The sequence below is a fragment of the Excalfactoria chinensis genome, chromosome 2 (assembly GCF_039878825.1).
Source record: "Excalfactoria chinensis isolate bCotChi1 chromosome 2, bCotChi1.hap2, whole genome shotgun sequence".
Classification (NCBI taxonomy): domain Eukaryota; kingdom Metazoa; phylum Chordata; class Aves; order Galliformes; family Phasianidae; genus Excalfactoria; species Excalfactoria chinensis.
Genome location: NC_092826.1, coordinates 83074726 through 83095474, shown reverse-complemented (window position 1 = coordinate 83095474; position 20749 = coordinate 83074726). Strand labels below are relative to the sequence as shown.

General features: G+C 43.1%; 1 protein-coding gene and 1 long non-coding RNA gene across 2 annotated transcripts in view; one reads left to right on the top strand and one right to left on the bottom strand.

The window, feature by feature from the left end:
* The window catches only part of LOC140248383 (uncharacterized), a 34489-nt gene extending 28015 nt beyond the window's left edge, over positions 1 to 6474 (bottom strand). Inside the window, exon 1 of the long non-coding RNA XR_011902832.1 lies at positions 6192 to 6474. This is a non-coding gene — a long non-coding RNA (uncharacterized lncRNA). The remainder of the gene's footprint in view (positions 1 to 6191) is intronic.
* Positions 6070 to 16605, top strand: RBM24 (RNA binding motif protein 24). Its single transcript, XM_072329067.1, has 4 exons — positions 6070 to 6589; positions 7030 to 7153; positions 8184 to 8238; positions 14481 to 16605. Exons 1-4 carry the CDS (start codon positions 6422 to 6424, stop codon positions 14809 to 14811), a joined length of 678 nt encoding a protein of 225 aa, XP_072185168.1. The 5' UTR covers positions 6070 to 6421; the 3' UTR covers positions 14812 to 16605.
* The last annotated feature ends 4144 nt before the right edge of the window (positions 16606 to 20749 follow it).

The following is a 20749-nucleotide window of genomic DNA, read 5'->3' as shown; positions in this document are numbered from 1 at the left end:
TTGTCTACTGTATCTTACCTTGACTGCAAGAACACAAAATATCGGAGTAAAAACAATTAATTGTAACTGATAGCTTTTGCAGTTTCCTCCAATGAAGTCACATTACAAGGTTCCAAAAGAAACACTAGACCGCTTTTTAATGTATAGCTTCAGATACACTTACAATAACAATTACAATGATGAGAAAGGCATTTTTCAGCCACAATAGCATTCAGAAACAATATCTACATGCCTGGCAGAGATTCACAGCAGTATCAAAGAGTGAAGCAGGACCATGATGGCTACATTTTACTTACACTCATAACTGAGATCCTGAAAATGCCAGAATAGCCAACTAATGGACAGGTGCTGCTCATGGGTTTGATAACAGTGATGCTTACTGAAATGCGATTGAACCAGATTCAGTTTTCAAATCTCTCTGTGACCCACAGATCCCAGTTTCTCATCTCTCCCAGGAATACTCTACACAGATCTCTCTTTCCACATTCTCACTACTTGCCTGAAAAACCACACTTTCACCAGTGGCCTCACTACTGCAAAATTTAGAGGATATAGGAATAGTCTTTCTTCTGCACTTGCATTTCAAAGCTACAACCTGATCCCTAGTGGTGAGTCATCCCAGTGACCCATCCACAAATATAAAATACAAATTATTACAAGCAATTGAGATAATAACTATGGTGTGGTTGCCCACAGGCCTCACTGCAGCAAATCAGGTGCAGTACAATCCTTTATTTTAAATCTTCAAACCCACTAGTTTTACTGCAAACTTAGTCATACATCCAGTGTAGTCAGGTAAACACCAATTAATCAACAGCTAGCCCTAGAGTCATTCTCATAGAATCATAGAATCACTCAGGTTGGAAAAGGCCTTAAAGATCATCAAGTCCAACCACAACCTATCCATACTACCCTAACTCCAACAAGCCTTCGCTAAGTCACGTCCCTGAGCACCACATCCAAATGGTTTTTAAACACATCCAGGGACAATGACTCAACCACCTCCCTGAGGAGCCTGTTCCAGTGCTCAGCAACCCTTTCTGTAAAGAAGTTATTCCTAATGTCCAACCTAAACTTACCTTGGCTCCCCTCCTCCTGTCACCTGTCACCAGTGAGAAGAGATGAGCACCACTCTCACTGTAAGCACCTTTCAGATACTGGAAGAGAGCAATAAGGTCTCCCCTCAGCCTCCTTTTCCCCAGACTAAACAGCCCCAGCTCCCTCAGCCTTTCCTCATAGGGTTGATTTTCCAAGCGCTTCACAAGCCTTGTTGCCCTTCTCTGGACCTGCTCCAGCAGCTCCAGGTCCTTTTTGTACTGAGGTGCCCAAAACTGGAAACGGTACTCGAGGTGAGGCCTCACCAATGCTGAGTACAGGGGCAGGATGACTTCCTTAGTCCTGCTTACCACACCATTCCTGATACTCAGAATTCATCCAGCTTCATCAGTTTCCTGTGACACCTATGGGTTCCATGACATTTCAATCTTCAGGCTTCACTGTGCTGAACCCTGATCCATAGCAAAAAGATACAAACTCTGCTCAGACCAGAACATATATGAGATGGATATAATTTGGAGGATTGACCCTTCTGGGGTGTTTGAGGTCAAACCTCTTGGATTAAGGTTATCTTAAAATTTGGGGTAAAGGTACAGTTTAGGAGAAGCATACACCATTTTCCTGAACACAGAAGCATTCAGATGGTCTTGAATTTATTTCCAGATGGTTGAGGTCACTTCCCTTTGGGAAGCATGGAGTTAAAGCAACAATTAAGACTGAGAAAGAGTTGAAAATATTTTATTTTCTGATGGGTGCTTAAATAAGATATAGGCTGGTACTGTAATGCCAAATCAGCCTTAATTTGGTCACGGGATAGTAAAAATCGCCATTGTGAGAGTCAGAGGGCTGTGTTTGTTTTTCATACGGTGTGCAAAAATACAGGCTCATGTTGACAGTACAGAACAGACTAGAGTTAGCTGCAGAGCCTCTGAGATTTAGGCTAGAATTCCTGAGGGATCCAAAGGCTGGAAATTTTCACCCTACATTATGTCAGGACCACCAAAGTAGGAAGAGGCTTAATGCTGTCAGGGCTGAAAGGGTAAAAACTGAGTTTTGAGGGGTTACCCCTCAATAGTAGGGATTCTATTCTTGTGTTTATTTTAGTGATATGGTTGGGCTAAATTAAATAATGGTTGGGAGTGCTGTATTTATTTCTGAATTTCACTGGAATTGTCATCTGTCAATGGCCAGGGACACCTGTCCTTGTTTTAGAAAAGAGAATCTGTTAATATGCTGAAGTAAGACGAAAATTGCTCTAGAACATCTTAAGGCTACATTAAGTGTTTAGTTCTGGGAAAAGCTAAGGTTTGAGGGAGAACTATATGGAGAACTGTGTGACCATCTTAGTCTTTGAGGGAATATCAAAGAAGAAAAGGGATGGTATTAGATTGCACATGATACTCAGAGCAGTCACCTCTTAAATTAAACTGTGGCAAGCTGGAAGATTGGTATGAGGGTGTGAGAGAAATGAGGTGGCAGAATCGTGGTTCTAGGAATACTGGGCTTAGCAAAGGATGTGGTGTCATTGGTAGTTCCAGTTCAAGGTTAGGAGAAGAAGGGCAAGGACTGCTGGTATTAAATGTGAATCCTGCAGGAGCCTTTGAGTAGAATGAGGTTTAATATACAAGAAAATGTATGACAGTGATGACAATGGTGACAGTTTGGGCTTGGATAGTTGTGCTCACTCTCCTGTATCAAGGCTAGTGTGAGGATTAAGAACAGGTATTGGAACACTGAGTTTATTTCCGAATTCTGTGGTAATTATATACTCAGTTGACAGCTGTTCCTGAGTGGAATAGGCTAGATGGAATTAGTGATTGCTACTTTATAAGACAAAAGGGGTGAAGGATCTGCCATTTCTCCTTTCTGCAGGGGCCACCAAAACCTAATTCTGACCAGACCTAGAGTTTGCTGTCTGCCACAGAAGTATCTTAAACACCAGTGAGCACCACTCTTGATCTCAATCCAGATTAGTTTATTAGCACCTCCTGCCTAGAACTCATTACCTCAAAACTGCAGTTAAGTCTGTCACTTCTGCCCAGACAAAACTACTCATACCCTAATCATTCCTGGAAGTAGTTGAGCACCATGGCTCTTCCAAAGGGTGGCATGAAAGCCATTCCCAGTTCATCCTAACCGGAACTGAGCTGTGGATCCTATGGCTCCAACCCCTTGTTAGTGATCATATTAATCTTATGGATCCAGCAACAAATGAAGTTATTCTGCCATTGGCTTCTCAGATTCTCTGAACTGAACTCAGCACACAGAACAAAGAATTAACTCTGCTGTTTATCCAGATATATTTTTGGTTCTTGTATGATCTGTAAGTGATGGTAGTGTTGTACTGCAAGTCAGGTCTGTTGCTGTGAGAATTACCTTTCCGTGTTGAAGGCTATAATTGCTTGAAATCACATGTACCTTAGGAGAGAAGGACTGGAAAAGGCTTGTTTATTGCAGGAACCCACAGGGGCTGAAAAGCAGTAAGAAGACTGGGGACATCAGAGGCAATGAAGCTGTGTTTTTTCCTTAAGAAATGCTTCCTGGACCTCAAGTTAATTATGTCACTGTGATTGTGTTTGATTTGTGAGAGACAGACTGAGGCTAGTACATGGGCCAGCTGATGAATCTTGTCTAAATGTAAGAATTTTGCCCTTTTCTGGATATAGATGTGGAAAGTTAAGTTTTGTTTCTGGATCCTGGAAGACCAGCTGTTCTGGGCTCAGTCAGCCAAAATCACTGATCTTCCCCTCAGGCTCAGTTTTATGTTGGGCTGTGGATACGGCTTGGAACTGGTGAGATTGATCAGCTCCATCTGTTGCTGCAGGCTTTATAGGCTAGAAGACTGGGAAGAGGAGTGCTGCCTTTGCAGATGCAACACACTTAAGACTGTGGGTGGGAATTTCTTGAGTGACTACAGCTAGAAGTAAGGACAGATTTCTTAGCTGCACAGCAGGCAGTTGCAGGTTTGGAGAGGGAACCTGGGCAAGCAGGAGAGGAAGAGGATTCAGTTGCTGAAATGAGATCCAAGATTAAACATACCAAAACAGTTTGAGTGTTCTGCTTATGCCTGAAGTCTGGAAGTCCACAGTCCACAGCACTGACAATATGAACTCACAGCCCAATTACAGTAAACAAACTGTATTTGTCACTGGATCCCAGAGGCCAGTTAAGCTGAAAATTGGTTTCCAAAAACCCTTCTATTGGATCAGATCTGATGACAGGTTTGAAGCTTTAAGGAAGCTTTGTACTGAAGATTTACTAGCATTAGGTGGCTGTGGAGGGCTGACAATATTTGGAGGATGGATGATGTAGTTAGCTGTAAGAGGTTACACTATAGCAGTCAAAAGTGGATGGGCAAGAGAATAAAGATAAGTGTGATGTCTGGAATGAAAGAGGCAAATTCCTCAGTACAGCTGAAATTACTTCTGGGATAGCCAAACATTACTTTACTGGCCTTAATACAAGAGTTCATATGATGACTACAAAAACAGACTAATTCTCCATTCCTTCAGACATCACAAGACAAGCAGGCATAGTAGGCACAGAAAGGAATAGAGAATGTTAGCGTTGGTTTTAGGTAAAGTTCATCCTTTTGGTCCTCACTGGGATGAGATGTTAACTGTACTCCTAAGCAGCGTGCGCTGTAGCTCTCTATGGTGCACTGACACCCTGAGGTGACATCCTGAGTAGGACTTCGACATAAGTTCAGGTCACTGGGCCAGAGCCTAAGGTGCCAATCAACCATCGGAGCAGAACCGGCTGTGTCATGTTTAACAGAAGGTTCTAGATCACTATAAGAAGTATACAGGGAGATATCTTGGGGCCTCCTGTGCTTCCAGTTTGTCAACTGCCTCTTGACCTGGCACTGGGCATCACTGAAAAAAGCTTGGCCCTGTCTTCATTGCATCCTCGCTTTAGATATTTAGACACACTGATGAGATACCCCCTGAGCCTCCTCTTCCCTAGGTTATAAAGTCCCATCTCTCTCAGTCTTTCATCTCTCAGTATCCTGCTAGGTTTGCTAAGCTTAAATCCCAGTTAGTCCTAACATAATAACACAAACTGTTTAATCTGCAGAATCTGAAGGATGGTGTAGGGCTTGGGGTTAGTTTTAGTGACAGCACAACTTGGTACTGCACATTCTAGGCCATTAGAACTGGTACAATGACTGCTGGAGAAAATTATATAGGGCCAATATTAGATATGGGGCAAGCAGAACCCAAGATTATGAGTGATGTCACTATGGGTAACATTTGGTACGAGAGGGACTGAAAAGTTCTTGAAAGTCATTTCTGGAAACCAGTTCATTGCTTCTTTTTATTAAGGACAGAGAACTTCACAGGTAAAATCTAACAGACAAAAGCACTAGAAGAAAGAGAGACTAGTACTTATCAAGGCGTTGTGACCACAAGGGTATGGTTCAGAAGTCCATACACACGTGCACATCTGTTTCTCCTATCTGTAACCTTCCTCCCATCCTTCCTGTCTCCCTGTGAGCCTCCCTCCCCCTCAGCTCCCACAGCCCTCATGTCCTTTCTTTTGTTCTGCCGCATCCTTCTCAGTGCAGCACAGGGCCGAGGCAGCAAGAGAAGAGGAGGGAAGCAGCTTTTCCAATTGCTTTGGCCTTGCGTACAGAACAATAACCACCAGCCCCACAATAACAGTAGTAGTGGAAATGCTGCCGGGCCCCGGCTTTTCCAGCTCGGGGTGAGGCAGGTGATGCAGCTGGGGTCACCACCGGCATTTGGGTTGGGATATAAGCATCTGGGGGCTGCCAGCTCGCAGCGGTGACCACACAACCCCGCCGGCGCTGCTTATATGTCCAAGCCCGGGTCAAAGCAGCCCGAGGGCACACGCAGCCTCCCCGCCAGGCCCACCGGCGGCAGCTCCTGTCCCGACGGCATCCAGCTGTTGCCGCCAGCTGTGTGCCAGCCCCGGCCGGGCCGCGGCCGAGCGCGGGGGCCGCCCCGCCGCCGTCCCCGCCCCTGCGGGAGGAGGAGGAGGAACCGAGAGTGCCCGACCCGGTGGCTTTTAGGGGGGGGGAGGCCACTCGCTGCTTAGCGCTCCTCCACCCGCCGCCGCTCCGCCGGGCTGGCCACTGCCCGGCCGCTGCCCCTCCCGTCCCCGGCACCTACCTCGAGCTCCCCCGCGGGCTGCGGGGCTCCGCAACTCGGAGCAGGAGGCAGCTGGGCGGGCAGAAGCACCGGGGAGTCGCGCCGTGACCGGGTGGCGGGGGGAGACAGAGAGGAGGGGAAAAAAAAGGCAAGAGAACAGCGAGGGCTGACTCTGGGAGCGGGTCTCGGCGCCCAGGACCCGCACGCCCCGGCGGCCACGCGTGGGTGCAGAGCTCAGGGCCGGGCGGAAGATGCACACGACGCAGAAGGACACCACCTACACCAAGATCTTCGTCGGGGGCTTGCCCTACCACACCACCGACTCCAGCCTGCGCAAGTACTTCGAGGTGTTCGGCGACATCGAGGAGGCGGTGGTCATCACCGACCGGCAGACGGGCAAGTCCCGGGGATACGGCTTTGTAAGTGCGGGGACGGCTGCGGACGCCGTAGGGAGAAACTTCTGCGGGGGTCTCTGCGTGGGGAGCGGGAGGGTTTGGAGGATCTTCCTTTCTTTTTTTTTTCTTTTTTTTTTTTTTTTTTTCTTTTTTTTTTCTTTTTTTTTTTTTTTTTTCCCCCCTCCCTGCTGGGCACTTCGGAGAGAGGCGGGGGGAGGATTACTGAAAAAGGAGATGGAGGGCGAATCCCGTCGCTTCTCGCCCAGCCTGTTGCTCCCTGATACGGCCTCACTGGGGGTTATCTCCCGCCGGCGGAGCTCGGCCCGCGCCCTCGGTGGCTGCCGGCTGCCCTGGAGCAGCAGAGAGAGGCGGGGGGGGGGGAGCCCCGGACGGCTGCCTCGGGGCGAGGGGTTTCTCCCAGCTGCCCCGAGGGAGAGATCTAACGCAGAGCCTCGCCCCTGAAGGTCACCATGGCCGATAGAGCCGCTGCCGAAAGAGCGTGTAAGGACCCCAACCCCATCATCGATGGTAGGAAGGCCAACGTCAACCTGGCGTACCTGGGTGCCAAGCCGAGGATCATGCAGCCAGGTGAGAACGAGAGCCTGTGCCGATTGCATGTGTGCACCCTGGGTTCCTGGAGGGAGCTGAACTTTTGGAAAGGTAGTGCTGGGCCGCACTTCCCCGTAGCACATTGGGTGGTCAGGTGCACATTTGTCTCTAAAGGCAGAATGGAGTAACTTTGTGGCTATTTGTTTAAACACCGAAAGCAATCTGCGATAAAATATCCCAAGTTCCCCAGGAGGATTTGCACAGTTCAGACTCTTCATTGGCCGTTCCCACTGCTGGGAACGTGGTGGCACTGACCATTTACAGTATTATTGCAGGGAAAGAGTGGCCTAGGAATGAATCGCTTCCAGTGTGTGCGGTCTTATTAATACAAACAGTATCTTAAAGGAAAGTTCTAAAACAGATGGGAGCTATGAGAAGGATTTTTAAATGAAATGGTGTTTCCCAAGGCCACGTCTGAGCCAATCTGATGTCCTCGCCACTTCCCAAAGTGCTGCCTTGCACTCAGAGAGCTGCAAGCACAGAGCGTGTGCATGTCCATGCTCTGAAGGTGTTGAGACCAGGGAGCACTGTGAGCAGTTCATTGCCCACACTGGAAAGGGATTTTGTGCTTGGGCATTTGGAGAGCAGAAATAAAGTTTAGGATTTGAGCCCCTGCTAAATCCTCATGTGGCTCAGGCTTAAATCTGTAGAAGCAGCACAGATACACGGATGGCTAAAAAGGGCCATATCAGCCTTCATAGATTGACATTAAGGACCAGAATGGAGCACAAAATAAAAAGTTAATAAAAACTGTGTGCTTGTTATTTAGCCAGTCATTCTTCTAAACACCACTAGGGAAGCGTGAGCTTCACTGTTTTAATTTCTGTATGGGTGTGTGTGTGTGTGCATGTGTGTGTGCAGGGACTGATGTATTTTTCTTTCCAGTTTGTGGTTCTCCAGTCTTAGAGACACCATCACTGGAGGCTGTTACCCTGCGTTTGTGTGCGTGCATGTGGCAAGTAGCCAAAGGAACACTCATACAGAGAATGTGATCTGTTTTCCTTGGTAGGTTTTGCCTTTGGTGTTCAACAGCTTCATCCAGCTCTCATACAGAGGCCTTTTGGGTAAGTCTGTTCAATGGGACCTCAAATAGGGGAGGAGAAATATTAAAATAAATAAATAAGTAAGAGGGAAAGAAAAAGTATGATCCTTGAAGGCCTCAGGCAGTAGCATCCTTATAAACAGCAGCAGTACTGCAGTTCTCAGACTTACAAACGTATGCCTGTAACTGTGCTCTCCTTGTCGGTAATGTTCTGAATGCTGTAGCCGAGTCAAGTTGTGTGGGACGCGTCCCCTCCACCTAAGCAGCCCGGTCCCGTATGACCCTATGATAAAACAAGGAGGTATGACTTTATGCAAGATTGCTGTGCCCCGTTTCTCTTTTTTCAGCTTGACTCAATGTTATTTATCTCTTTCTAATCTGACAGGGATCGTTTACAGTTAAGATAACTGATCAGAAGGATATGATGATAAGAGGTGGAATAGTTCTGTTTGGAATTAAACTCTGTAACCAGTAGACTCAAACACAAACAAGCTAAAATGGTGATTAACGATGCATGTATGTTTTTTTTTCATATAGTCAATAGACCTCCGTGTGCTTTTTTTTTTTATTTATTTATTACAGTAATGAAGTGGTGTTGATAGCTAAACTGTGTGCTTTTATTTACTTGAAAGAGCTGTAGTGAAAGTTTGTTTTTTTTTGGGGGGGGAGGGTTCTTTTTAATTTTGTTTTTGTTGTTGAGGAGTGACTTTGCCATGGGGAGCAAAGGGCCTTTTTTTGTTTCCTTGCTTTCAAGCTGTAGCTTGTGACTTTTTTAACCTTATTTTGTAGTGAGTGCTAAATGGTGTGACTTCTTGATTTTTTTTAAGTGATTCAACATATTGCTTGCATGTTTGTCATTTTTTGGGGGGGATGGGGGGTTGTTCTTGGGAGGGGTGTGGAGCTCCTTATTAACAACGTGCGTCCCGTTGGGCTTTCTAATTGGAGATTTTTTCCTTTGGTCTGACTTTAATACGTAGCACATTTCTCCTTTACTCGACTATACTGTTCCTAAAGTATCTCTAACTCTTGCTTCCTATAGGCATATAATTAGGAGGTGAGGTCTGCTTGAAACGTCCGATACGGCGTCACTTCACTAATGCACACTGGCTGAGAAACTTATTGCAAAATAATGCATTTTGCTCATTAATGAAAAAGCTAACATTAAAGTAGGGAAAACGTGTCACAACTGTATTTTGTTCCTTTTACTGGAATAGCTTCAGTGTAGTGTACCCAGCTGCTACTAGGCACAAATAGCTTCTCAACAGTTTGCTTCATCAAACCTGTAGGTAACTGTTCCCATCCTCAGAACTGTAGGAATAAGTTTACCTAGAAGCTTTATGCACTTTTAGAGGAGAGTGTTTGCTCTCCTGACACACTTGGGGAGGTTGTGGAAAACTTTCTGTCTTTCTTTTTCTTCATCCTCTGCTGTAGTTTGTTTGACTTCTTGGAGGTGTGAGGAGACAGTGGTGTCAGTGCAGTGCTCAGCGCGTGATGCCAGCACTGAGGAGGGCAGGAGGTAGAATGCATAGTCTGCAGAGCTGTTACAGACCTGCTGCAAAGAGGAACCAGTGAACTGCCCAGGGACCGGCCATGGAGAGAGTATTTGCTGAGCATAACAGAAAAGGAGAACCTGTACAATCTGTTGCTTAAAGGACTGTGCAAGTGTAGGGCTCCCTCTTGCTTTCCCTATCCCGAGCCAACAATAGATCATTTAAGTCTTGCTTAGGTCAGGGGAATTCTTCCATCAGGCTGAATAAGGTTTTATTTCTAATGCAAAGTATATAAATCTGAGGAGAGGAATCTTGGTACCAGGGCTATGAATATATCAAATTAGTCATTTTTAATCCTTGCTTTTTGCCTTTCTTTTGCTATATACAGACAAAGGAGATTACTAAATCTGCTTCCCCCTGAAAATTTCCAGCAGCCTGTGTATTTTCTAAGGGATGTAGTTCAGATTAGGAAGGACAGCATTCATTAGGGCAAATGAAAACCTTCATTCCCTGTTTCCTTGTCATTCCCTTGACAGTTCTGCTGGGCTGTTTCAGTGCTTACTTGAAACTACATTTATTAAGAGCTCACTCTCAGATGATGCTGCATGGATTACACTGTAATATTTGGTCACCTTAAAACCTCTCTTCCCCCCATGCAGTTGCACTTTAAAAAACATGTTTTACTAATATTCTCTGTTAAATGGATTGTAGTGATGATTCACTACCCACCCTCTGCTAATCCTTACACAGAAGCTGCAAAGGTTTTATTTCTTTTGCTTTTTCCCTATCAATCAGGGCAGAGATTAGTAATGTGCTGCCATACTCTGGAATGGTCAGCAGTGTTTCGTCATGGTTGCCCACCTAACAAGCAAGAAGCTGAAAGTAATTAGAGTATGTCAAATTACTTTACTGAAAAGATGCAGAAATACACTAGTCTAAATTAAATACAACATTTATTGCAGTGGAGGGAGCTCGCAACTAGGTTAGCTTCAGTGCATGAAAGAAGCTGTTTGGTCACAGGACTGGTTATCTACAGCTCTGTTTTCGGAGTTGTTTATTGAAATACTACCTCTGAATTCAATAGGAATTTAAGGGGGAAAAATAACTTTGCCTCCTAAAATGGGTTTTCTCATTTTGCTTACACAATTTTTATTTCAATATTGGTGGAAAAATATGGGGTTATACAGAGGGACTGGTGTAGGATATTACTCATTCTGTCACAGTTTGTCCCTTTATTTTTTTCTAGAATTTGTAGTACCTCAATCACAATAAGGACACTCCTATTCCCACTCTTTTTAGTAAGACCAGAGTTAAATCCCAAGTTGATAAGCTGATACTGCCTGCTTGTTACTGTCTTCTGTAGTTCTGTCTACTGTCAGGCACTTCTGCCTTCCTTAAGAGAGAAGGAGAAGCTCTCTCTTAGTTTGTGATCAGGAGATCTGTGTAGCATTAGACTACTGCTGACCTAGGGAACCTAGGGAACAAAGCCAGAGCAGTCAGAAGTGAACCCACAGACTGCTGAATGTCCTCTTGCTGTTATCAGGCACAAATTCAAAAGGGAGCACCTTAAGGGTATGCCTTGATGCTTCTGTGACCTATTTTTATTATCAGGAAAGCTGTTCATTGACTAAATTCTGCTCGGTAGTTATGCTCACAAAACCTGACCCTGTTCTGAAGCAAAACATGTCATTCAAAGTTAAATTAACCACCTTCTCAATTGTGTAGCGTCGAGATTTCAATTATGTGTTACTAAGGCTGAATTTCTGCATGACACAGCTCTCTGCATTAGTCTAAACTGTCCTTTCCTTTCAAACAATTAGCTGTCACTTTATTATTGCTTATAGGATTATTTTAGGAGGTCTTAGTTAAAAACACATCTTCTGTTATAACAACAGGGGAAGTTGTAAGGCTCACAGCAGGTGTGGATGTCATTTCATTTTGAATATCCCAAAGCTATAGTTGCTGCTGAAGTTAAATATGGCTTTCCTTTTCCTTTGGCGCAAGAGCTTAATACCACGAATATGTGTTCCAAAATAAAAACTACTGTCAGGAAAGAAAGCTCAAACCATGTGCAGTTCCCACACTCTTACTTTCAAGAACAAAGCAGCAGCTTTTTACTCAAAGTTACTGACACTAAGGATATCCAGCACTATTAGGCACTGCTTTTTCAACTTTTGACCCAGCAGAGCACTAAAAGCAGTTAGGTTCTGAATGGCCGGGGTCTACACATGCTGGCCTCTGCAATAGGTAGAAATTTACTTTGGCCATATAAAGCCGTTTCACTCGACTCAAAACAGTTGTAGCATGACAGATGATCAAAAATAGCCCCAGCGCAGCTTACGCTGTCAATCACCATGTGTGAAATGGCATGGTGGTGAGGAGCCTGCCCAGGGTTTATGTTTGTTGTAGGGTAAGATGTGGCAAATGGGTAATGTTTCATAACTTTACCACCTGTTAGTTTCTTGGCTTAATAAAACAAGTCACAAGAGTTTAAGTGGGAGCACATGTATCTTTCTGTCTTGTTAAGAATCTGATCGAGTGTCCTAATGTCCTAAGAAAATTCTAGTAACATCAGTTTAAGACAACACGAGCACTTAGATAAGACTCTTTGCTGTACCATTTCTGTTAGAATTATTCTATTTCTTAAATGCCGTACGTGAAAATTCCTGTGATGTTGAATGGACTCTTACATGATGCAGAAGAGACTCTCAGTGACTTTAAAGTTGTTTTTACTCCTCTTTACTTAATACTTAAAAAAAGCATGATGTTATATTTATTGAGATTGTTCTTGGCTGGTGACCAATACAAAATGCATGCTCTCGCTCATCCATCTTGTATGGGGAGCTCAGGTAATGATGTGTATTTAAATGCACAGAGCCAGCTTAAATATGCTTCAAATGCAGTTCTGGCTAGTCACGTCATAAATTAGGTGAGTTTTAAAAACCCAACTTATTGTTAAATCTTACGTTTTCTTTCCCTTCCCACCCCTATTTTTCACTCTCTTTTTTTTTTTTTTTTCTTTTTTCTTTTTTTCTTCCATTCCTCCCTTCATTCAGTAGGAAGTGAATTCCATTGACATGTTGGGTTTTTATGATTGTGGTGCTCCTATTTCACGCCACTGAGCTCTTCTTTTTCTTAAAGAAGAAAACCAGGTTATTCTAAAGTCTGGTTTTCATGTATTTCATACTGTTTCTTTGCTATGAATCTAGCTGACAGTGTCCCTTCTGACTGAAATGCTTCCTTGTCGATCATTTAAGTAAATCTTGATGTCATTTTAAAAATTAAAGAACCAAAAAAGCTTTCCATTAGAACTTGCAATTGGAGGGCAGATTGTACTACTGCAGGTTGCATCTATGCTACAGTGCACTAAAAGGCTGGTGCAGTCTTCAGAGTTGTCTGTAAAAGTAAATTGCATTATTAAATAGTAGTAAATTTGCACGAGCAGTTTTACATGCATTTATAAAGATTCTCTGTCTGGAAATAAGTTCCAAACGTGAAGGACTTCTCAGTGGAAATCCAGATGCGAGACGGAGTTATGAATTTTAAATGAAAATTATATCAGATGCATCCTTTTAAAAAAACTGTATTGTGTGATCAAACACAACTTTGAGATGAATTTGTGTATATGCTTCTCTTGTGGAGAAGACGGGAAAGTGTGTGTACTGATTTGTTCAGAACGGTTATTGCTTAAGCCATAAATCTGTTTGCTTTTTTTTTATTTTTATTTTTTGCTTTATTTTTATTATTTTTTTTCTTTGCTTTTTATTAAGCACCAGATCTATTTAGACTCAGTCCTATTCCCACCTTCCAAAAAACTCTATGCTGTATGTCTTGCATAGAAATAAACAAGCTGGCACAAAACAGGACAGCAGTGGCCTGATAATCAAACAGGTTTGACCCTTGTGTCCTTATGAACTTTTTAAAAGTGTGATGCACATGTACTTAGGAGTCACTGTTATGGATTTTAATAGCATCTATGTAGCTTCCCTCAATGGCCTCTTGTGACGGAGTGAGCTGCACTATAGTTCGTTTGGAAAGTGTGATTCTTGCTGTGTTTACCACACTTGTGAACTTTATTTAAACTCCTTTGTCGCCTGTGTTGTTGGTTTTTTGTTTTTTTGGTTTTTGGTTTTTTCTTATTTTTTTCTTATTTTTAATAAGGGTGACTGAGGTTGCAGAGAAATTAATGTGTGCTGAGTCTGCATAGCAACTTAAGTAGGGTTGCCACAATACAATTTTCTTTCCTGCTCCCTCCAGAACACTTTACGTAAAGGCAGGGTTAAGCCATGTTGTTGCCTTATTGGCTATTGTCAAACTCATGGCAGCGAGGCTGTCAAACCGCTGTGTTACTAATAATAACAGTACTCACAGGAAATAATTTCACTAAGAGTCAAGCAGTTCGGTGAGAAGCAGGATCATGAAAACCACTTGAGGTGTTTTGAAAAACAAATGCTGCAATCAAGCTTGCTCCTTCAGAGTTGCCTTAAACTGACATCAGTAATCCCGGTCCTTCTAAAGGGTTTAATAACATCCCACGTAACATCCTCAAGAGACATTAAATACTCCTGTTTAACTTGGCTATAAGGCTGTGCTTTAGAGCAACGCACGTTTTCAGGCCGACAAACGGACCACCGGTCTGTTCCACCTAGTTATTGTGGCAACCCTATGCATATAACAACAACTAAATTGAGTTTGTCTGACTTCGGAGTATGGATATGACTCTTTGGCGCTCACTCGCCTACCACCTCTGACTCCCTCTCCCATCTTTCAACAGGATCCCAGCTCACTATGTCTATCCACAGGCTTTTGTGCAGCCCGGAGTGGTAATTCCCCACGTTCAACCCGCAGCAGCCGCTGCTTCTACTACGCCCTACATCGATTACACCGGAGCTGCCTACGCCCAGTACTCGGCCGCTGCAGCCGCCTATGAGCAATACCCATACGCTGCCTCTCCGGCCGCCGCTGCTGGCTATGTGGCGGCAGGGGGCTATGGCTATGCGGTGCAGCAGCCCATCACCGCAGCGGCACCGGGGACGGCGGCTGCGGCAGCTGCGGCTTTTGGCCAGTACCAACCCCAACAGCTGCAGACAGATCGTATGCAATAGCAGATGGACTCCCGAGGGAAGCTTGTTCTTTCTCTTCCTCTTTTTGGCCTTCCAGTATAAGTAGTTTATCAGAGACAATTGATGTTAACTAAGGAGCTTTAAGGAAAGCGATGCTATTGCGAAACTAAAGAGTTTTTATTCCACTGTCTTCATACAGTATGCATCCAAACCTTGTTGTTAGAGGGGAGGGGTAGTGCGGCATGGCTAGTTTCAAGTATCGATCCAGAAGAAAATGGGAAAAATATACTGTACTGTCATGATAGAGTGGCAGGAGTAGCAATGGGACTTCACATTTTAAAAGAAACAAGAACCAAAAAAGCAAAGGTATATTTTCTACAGTATCAGGGAAGCAAAACTGCCTTTTATAAGTGAGAATGTGGTATTCAAAAAGTTCGAACCAGGGGAAAAAAACTGAGTCAGCAATATGTAACCTTTATCCATTTTAAGAGGAAACAAGCTTAAAGCACTGATTGTCCTTTGTAGCTTTCAGAAGCTGTCTTCGTGAGATAGCATCTTCCCACCGTTTCACTAACGGGCATCGAACAACCCAAGGAAGATGGCCTGCTAGTAAGATGGCGGACAGGCACCAAAGTTATTTTCTTATCTGTCCTCTGGATGAGTGGAACTATGGAGCAAGTGATGTGGAAGTAAGGGGTGCAACAGCTGTAGAGACAATCAATAACACAGACAGTTCTGGACAGAACACATCACTCATGCTCATGTGATGAGCTTGTCACATCCTAATCCCTCGCCCCATCCTGTTTCACTTTTGGGAAACTTTAACTGCTGGTGTCAGCTATTCTGATTCTAAAATAGGATCAGCCCTTTACTACAACAGCCTTCTCTTTCTATTTATTGCATCTATTCGTAACTTGTGAATAAAGGCAGGAAGAAGCTTAATGAATTAAAACTTTTAAGAACTGTTTTAAGGGAATTTTCTTTTCTGAAACCATTTGTACGATTTTAATATCTATTTCAGGACTATATTTAAAATATTTATTAGTGAACGTACATTACACAAGGCAACTTTTGTTACCAAGACTGCAGTTCTTGAAGGGTTAATGGTATGTGATTTATACTGTGCCTTAATTGTTATGCTATTTAAAAAGAAATATTTATTTTGAAAGTTTTACTATGCTGTGCTCTGAAGAAAGCAACTTTAGATGTGACACTGTAAAATTATGTATTCATCTCATGGCATAAATTATTTAGTAGACTTAGATGTAGCATATTAAATATTAACGTAATTAACTAAGGATGTTGACTTGGATTTATTTAAATTCAGTATGTGCACTGTATGAGGGTACTCTTAAATTAACACTTTTTTTTTTTTAGGTTTTTACATTAAATATTGCTAGTTCATTCTTTTTCCCTCTAATAGTTCTTCATGTAGACCTCTCAAGTACATTAGTGCAGTTTTCTCACTCATCTGTATGTAGACTGACTATTTTTCCCTTTGCTAGGAAATGCTGCTTTACATTGTCCTGTGAAACTACAATACTTGCAATTTTTATTCTTGACCGAAATGGAATTTAATATTTTACACTGTATTGGATTTTTTTATACTTGAACAATTTCATACAAGGGAAGACAGGATAGCATTTTTATGGACTTTTATCCAATGTCACTGGATTTATTTTAAGTATTCTGAGTACTAGCCAGTGTTACAATGTAGACATGACTCTTCTGTGCAGATTATTTATTCAGTATGTATATTGCTTTACAACATTTCAGATCTTTTAATCAATTCACTCGTATTAAAAACAATAAAAAATGTTGTGGCGTCCTGTCTCTCGATGCTTTTGCTCAAATTGTCTTAGATCTTACCTGGCTAAAATTGAGGGCCAACCTTTTATATAATCTCCCTGGTCTGTATGGTGAACAGCAGTATATGCGTCTTTAAGTGTACAAACTGCAAACTGTGTTAAATGGAGGAAACTCTACAAAGAAAAGGGAAAAGATCCATCCTAAGAGTTATCATAAAATAAATGTGGGTAGAAGGGACTTTGGAAGGTCTTCAAATCCCAGACCAGGTTGCTTATGTCTTTGTACAGTTCAGTCTTAAAATCCTCCATTCAGAGACTGCAAAACCCCACTAGATGAACCATTTCGCTACCTAGTTGTCCACATAGTACCTTTTTATTCCCTTTATCTAGCCCAAGCCTCCCTGATTATTTATGACCTTCATCTCTCATTCTTTGGCAGAGAGCCCAACCTTATCTTCTCAGTAACCTCCACTTAGCAACTGGAAAGTTGCCATTCTCTTCTGTGGGCTGGACAAACCCCATTGCCCAAGCCTCTGCTCTTAAATTTCATGCTTCAACCCCCAGCCATCTTTCTGTTCTTCTGATGGATTCATTAGGGTTTATCAAAAGCTTTCATACGCTCGGGAAATCAAGACTGGACTTACTCTGCCAGATGTGGTCTAATGAGCACTGAGTGAAAGGGAATTACCAATTCCCTTCATCTGCCACCTGTGCTGCTGTTCATATGCTCTAATGTACTTTCATTGCTGCCAGGATTTGCCACTAACTCGCACTCAACCCAACACAAGGCCTTGCACGCCCTTTCCAGCAGAGTTGTTACCAAGCCTGCCATGCCTTAGCCTGTGTAGGGTTCTAGACCATCTGAGGTGCAGGTTATTATATTTGTCCACAATGAATTTAATGGGGCTCCTGTTGGCCCTATCCTCTAGCAAATGTGAATCTATGAATGGCAGGCCTGATCTCAAGCACACCAACTACATCGTCCACTTAGTATCATCAGTGATAGCCTGAAAGTACTGCATCCTGCCTCTGCACCTAGGCCATTGACAAGGACATCAAACAGGATGATCCCTGTGGAATTCGATTTATAACCAACTTTTAGGCACAGTCCTTCTGAACATCAGAATCCTGGTCAGGATTTTGCCCATACAGACTGAAACATGAATTTGGATGCAAGGATTCTTTGTGCGACTGCACAAAAAGCCTTGCTAAACTCAAAGTAGACCTCTACTTTCCCTTCAACAGGAAAGTCATCCACAACAAAGTCATTTAATCATAGGAGGCATTCAGTTTGGTCTGGCACAATTTACCCTTGTAAATCCATGCTGTCTCTTTCCAATTACTACCTTCTTCTTCATGTGCCAATAAATGACTTCTAGTATTGCCTGCACTGTGACTGCCACAGAGACTGACTGTCCTATGGTTCTCTGGATTCTACTTGCCTCAATGAAGATTGATGTATTACCTGCCTTTCTCCAGGAATGCAGATCCTGATCTCAGTACCCTTCCAAAGAGAGTAAGCAGCCTCACAGTGACAACATCCGGTTCTCCTATTACCCATAGCTGCAGTTCATCTGGTAAGTGGCAGGAATCATATAATGGAATCATAAGTTCATGATGCAAGAGACCTTAAAGACCATCCATTTCCAACCCCCTTGCTACAGACAGGATTATCACCAACTAGATCAGGCTGCCCAGGGTCTCATCCAACCTAGCCTCTGTGGATGGGGCATCCACAGCTTCACTGAGTAACCAGCTCCCATGACACGCCATCCTTTTGAGTAAAAAAATTTCTCCCAATACATTATCTAAATCTCCCCTCTTTTAGTTTAAAACCATTCTCCCTTGTCCTTTTACTATCACAATGTGTAAAAAGTCCTATTTTTAAGCTCCCTTCAAGCACTAGAAGGCTGCAGTGAGTGTAACCTGAGCCTTCTCTTCTCCAGACTGAACAAGCCCAGCTCCACCAACCTGTCTTTGCAGGAGAGATCCTCCTCTTATTATCTCTGTGTCCCTCTTCTGGACCTGCTCTAACAGCTACACATATTTCCTGTGCTGGGGGGCTCCAGTACTCCAGGCTTCCAAAGGGCAGAGTAGAGGAGGCTTATCACCTCCAGCCCAGGATACACTTGGCTTTCCAGGCTACAAGCATAAATTGTTGGCTCACACAAAGGTTTTCATCCAACAGGGCCCTTTTGTTCTTCTTTGTAGGGGTGCACTCAGTGAGTTCTCCTATACTGTACACATAAGTGGGATTGGTGCAACCCAAGTGCAACACCTTGTACTTGGCCTAGTTGAACTTCATCAGGTTCTTGTGGGCTCACTTTTCAAGCACCTTCAGGTTCCTTTGGATGGCATTCCCTCCTTCTATTGCATCAATTTCACTACTCAGCTTAGTGTGTGTCATCAGAAAACTTGCCAAGAGTACACTCAATCCCACTATTCAGCTTGGTGACAAAGACGCTGAAGAGCACTGACTGCAAGAAAGACCTCTGGGAGACACCACTCAACACTAGCCTCCACCTGCACATAGAGCCAATGACTGCAATCCTCTGGCTGTGACCATCTACCCAATTCCACTTTCTACTCTCTTCTACTATTTCCTCTTCATGATCTTCTCTAGATAAGGTTTGTCCATTGGACGTAGTATCAAGTAAGAATTAAAACCAGACATACTTCTGGAAGGAAGGAGAGCACAGATGGCTCATGAAAATATGTGGTACAGTAATATCCTACTCAAGAGAGGATAAAGAAGACATCTTTGCCCTACACAGATACACTCCTGCCAACCCTGGGACATTTTCTGGTCTCCATTCAGAGATGACTGATAGCCCAGGGTGGGGGGTGATGGGGAACGAATGCTGCCCTGGACAGGGGCTGTGTTGAGGTAAACCACAACAGGGACAGATTAAGCTTATGATTCAGTTTACAAAGGTCAGTTGTATGCTGGCTCTGTACAATTTAAATAACTTCAGCAAAAATGTAAATGTGCAAGTTCTACTAGCAAACCCAGCTTTGGACATACAACACGAATGCTACCTTATTCTTGATAAATGTGTAGTTGAACAGGCATCTGGATATAAAGCATGTATCAACAACACTTCACATGCGTGAGATAGAAATATTTCACATTACCAGGAAATAAAATAACTGAGAAACAGCAATACTTAATTGTGAAATACTAATACTCAGCATAAATCTTAGCATTTTACTTGAGAGATAGCATATATGCAAGTAGCAACTAGTTCCATACAATAAAACTTCCAGTTCTGTTACCAAAATCTTCAGGAGAGATTTTACATGCAAAAGTGACCAGTGCAGAGCTCCATGCAGAGTGGGATGGAGAAGCTGAAATTAGGAATACATTTGTTCAGCAGTGGGCAGATGAAAAAGGTGTCCTGCCCTGAAAGGTTGCACGGATGAGATGAAGCTGCTAGAATAGCAGTTTTTCTGGATGCTTGTATTTTCCTAATAATTTGTGAACATAACTTGGCATTACAAGAGTTCATTGCATCTATTATTACTGGATTTTTAAAACAAGTGAAAGGAACATATTAGGATTAAAATACGATGCAACCATTCATAACACCCCTTAGCCATGCTAATCAGATACTGAGCCTTTTCAAACTGAGCAGTTCCCTAGTTCTGCTCAAAACACGCATCCTATTGAACAGCAAGGTTATATAACTTGTGCACTAAAAGCCTGCATCCATCCATTCCAGGTGTATCCTGTGAACAATAAGGAAGTGCTTTTTTAAACTAGTTTATTACTTCATGAACTCATACTACTAGACATAAGGGTTGCAAGGCACAGGTTCTTTGTATTATGTATATTACATATACTACATTTAGCTAAAGCAAACAAATATGTTAAGAGTAGCAGCAACATAAGATTTTTAGGGCTTTGAAAATAGTACAGTTATGGATGAATTTACACTATGAATGATGACTGGGCTTTGGGAGTTTGTTTGTTTGTGTTTGTGTTCTTTTTTCCTCTAAAGCCCAGTCAGAAATTATGAGAACTGATAAGCTTGACATACTGTCAATGAGTAAAGAGAAAACTGCAACTACGACTGTGCTCAAGCATACAGATATGCACAAAGAACAATTATCTCCTCTCCACTTGAGGAAAACGAACTCCTTTTCCCATTTCAGTGTGCCAGCTCTGCTGT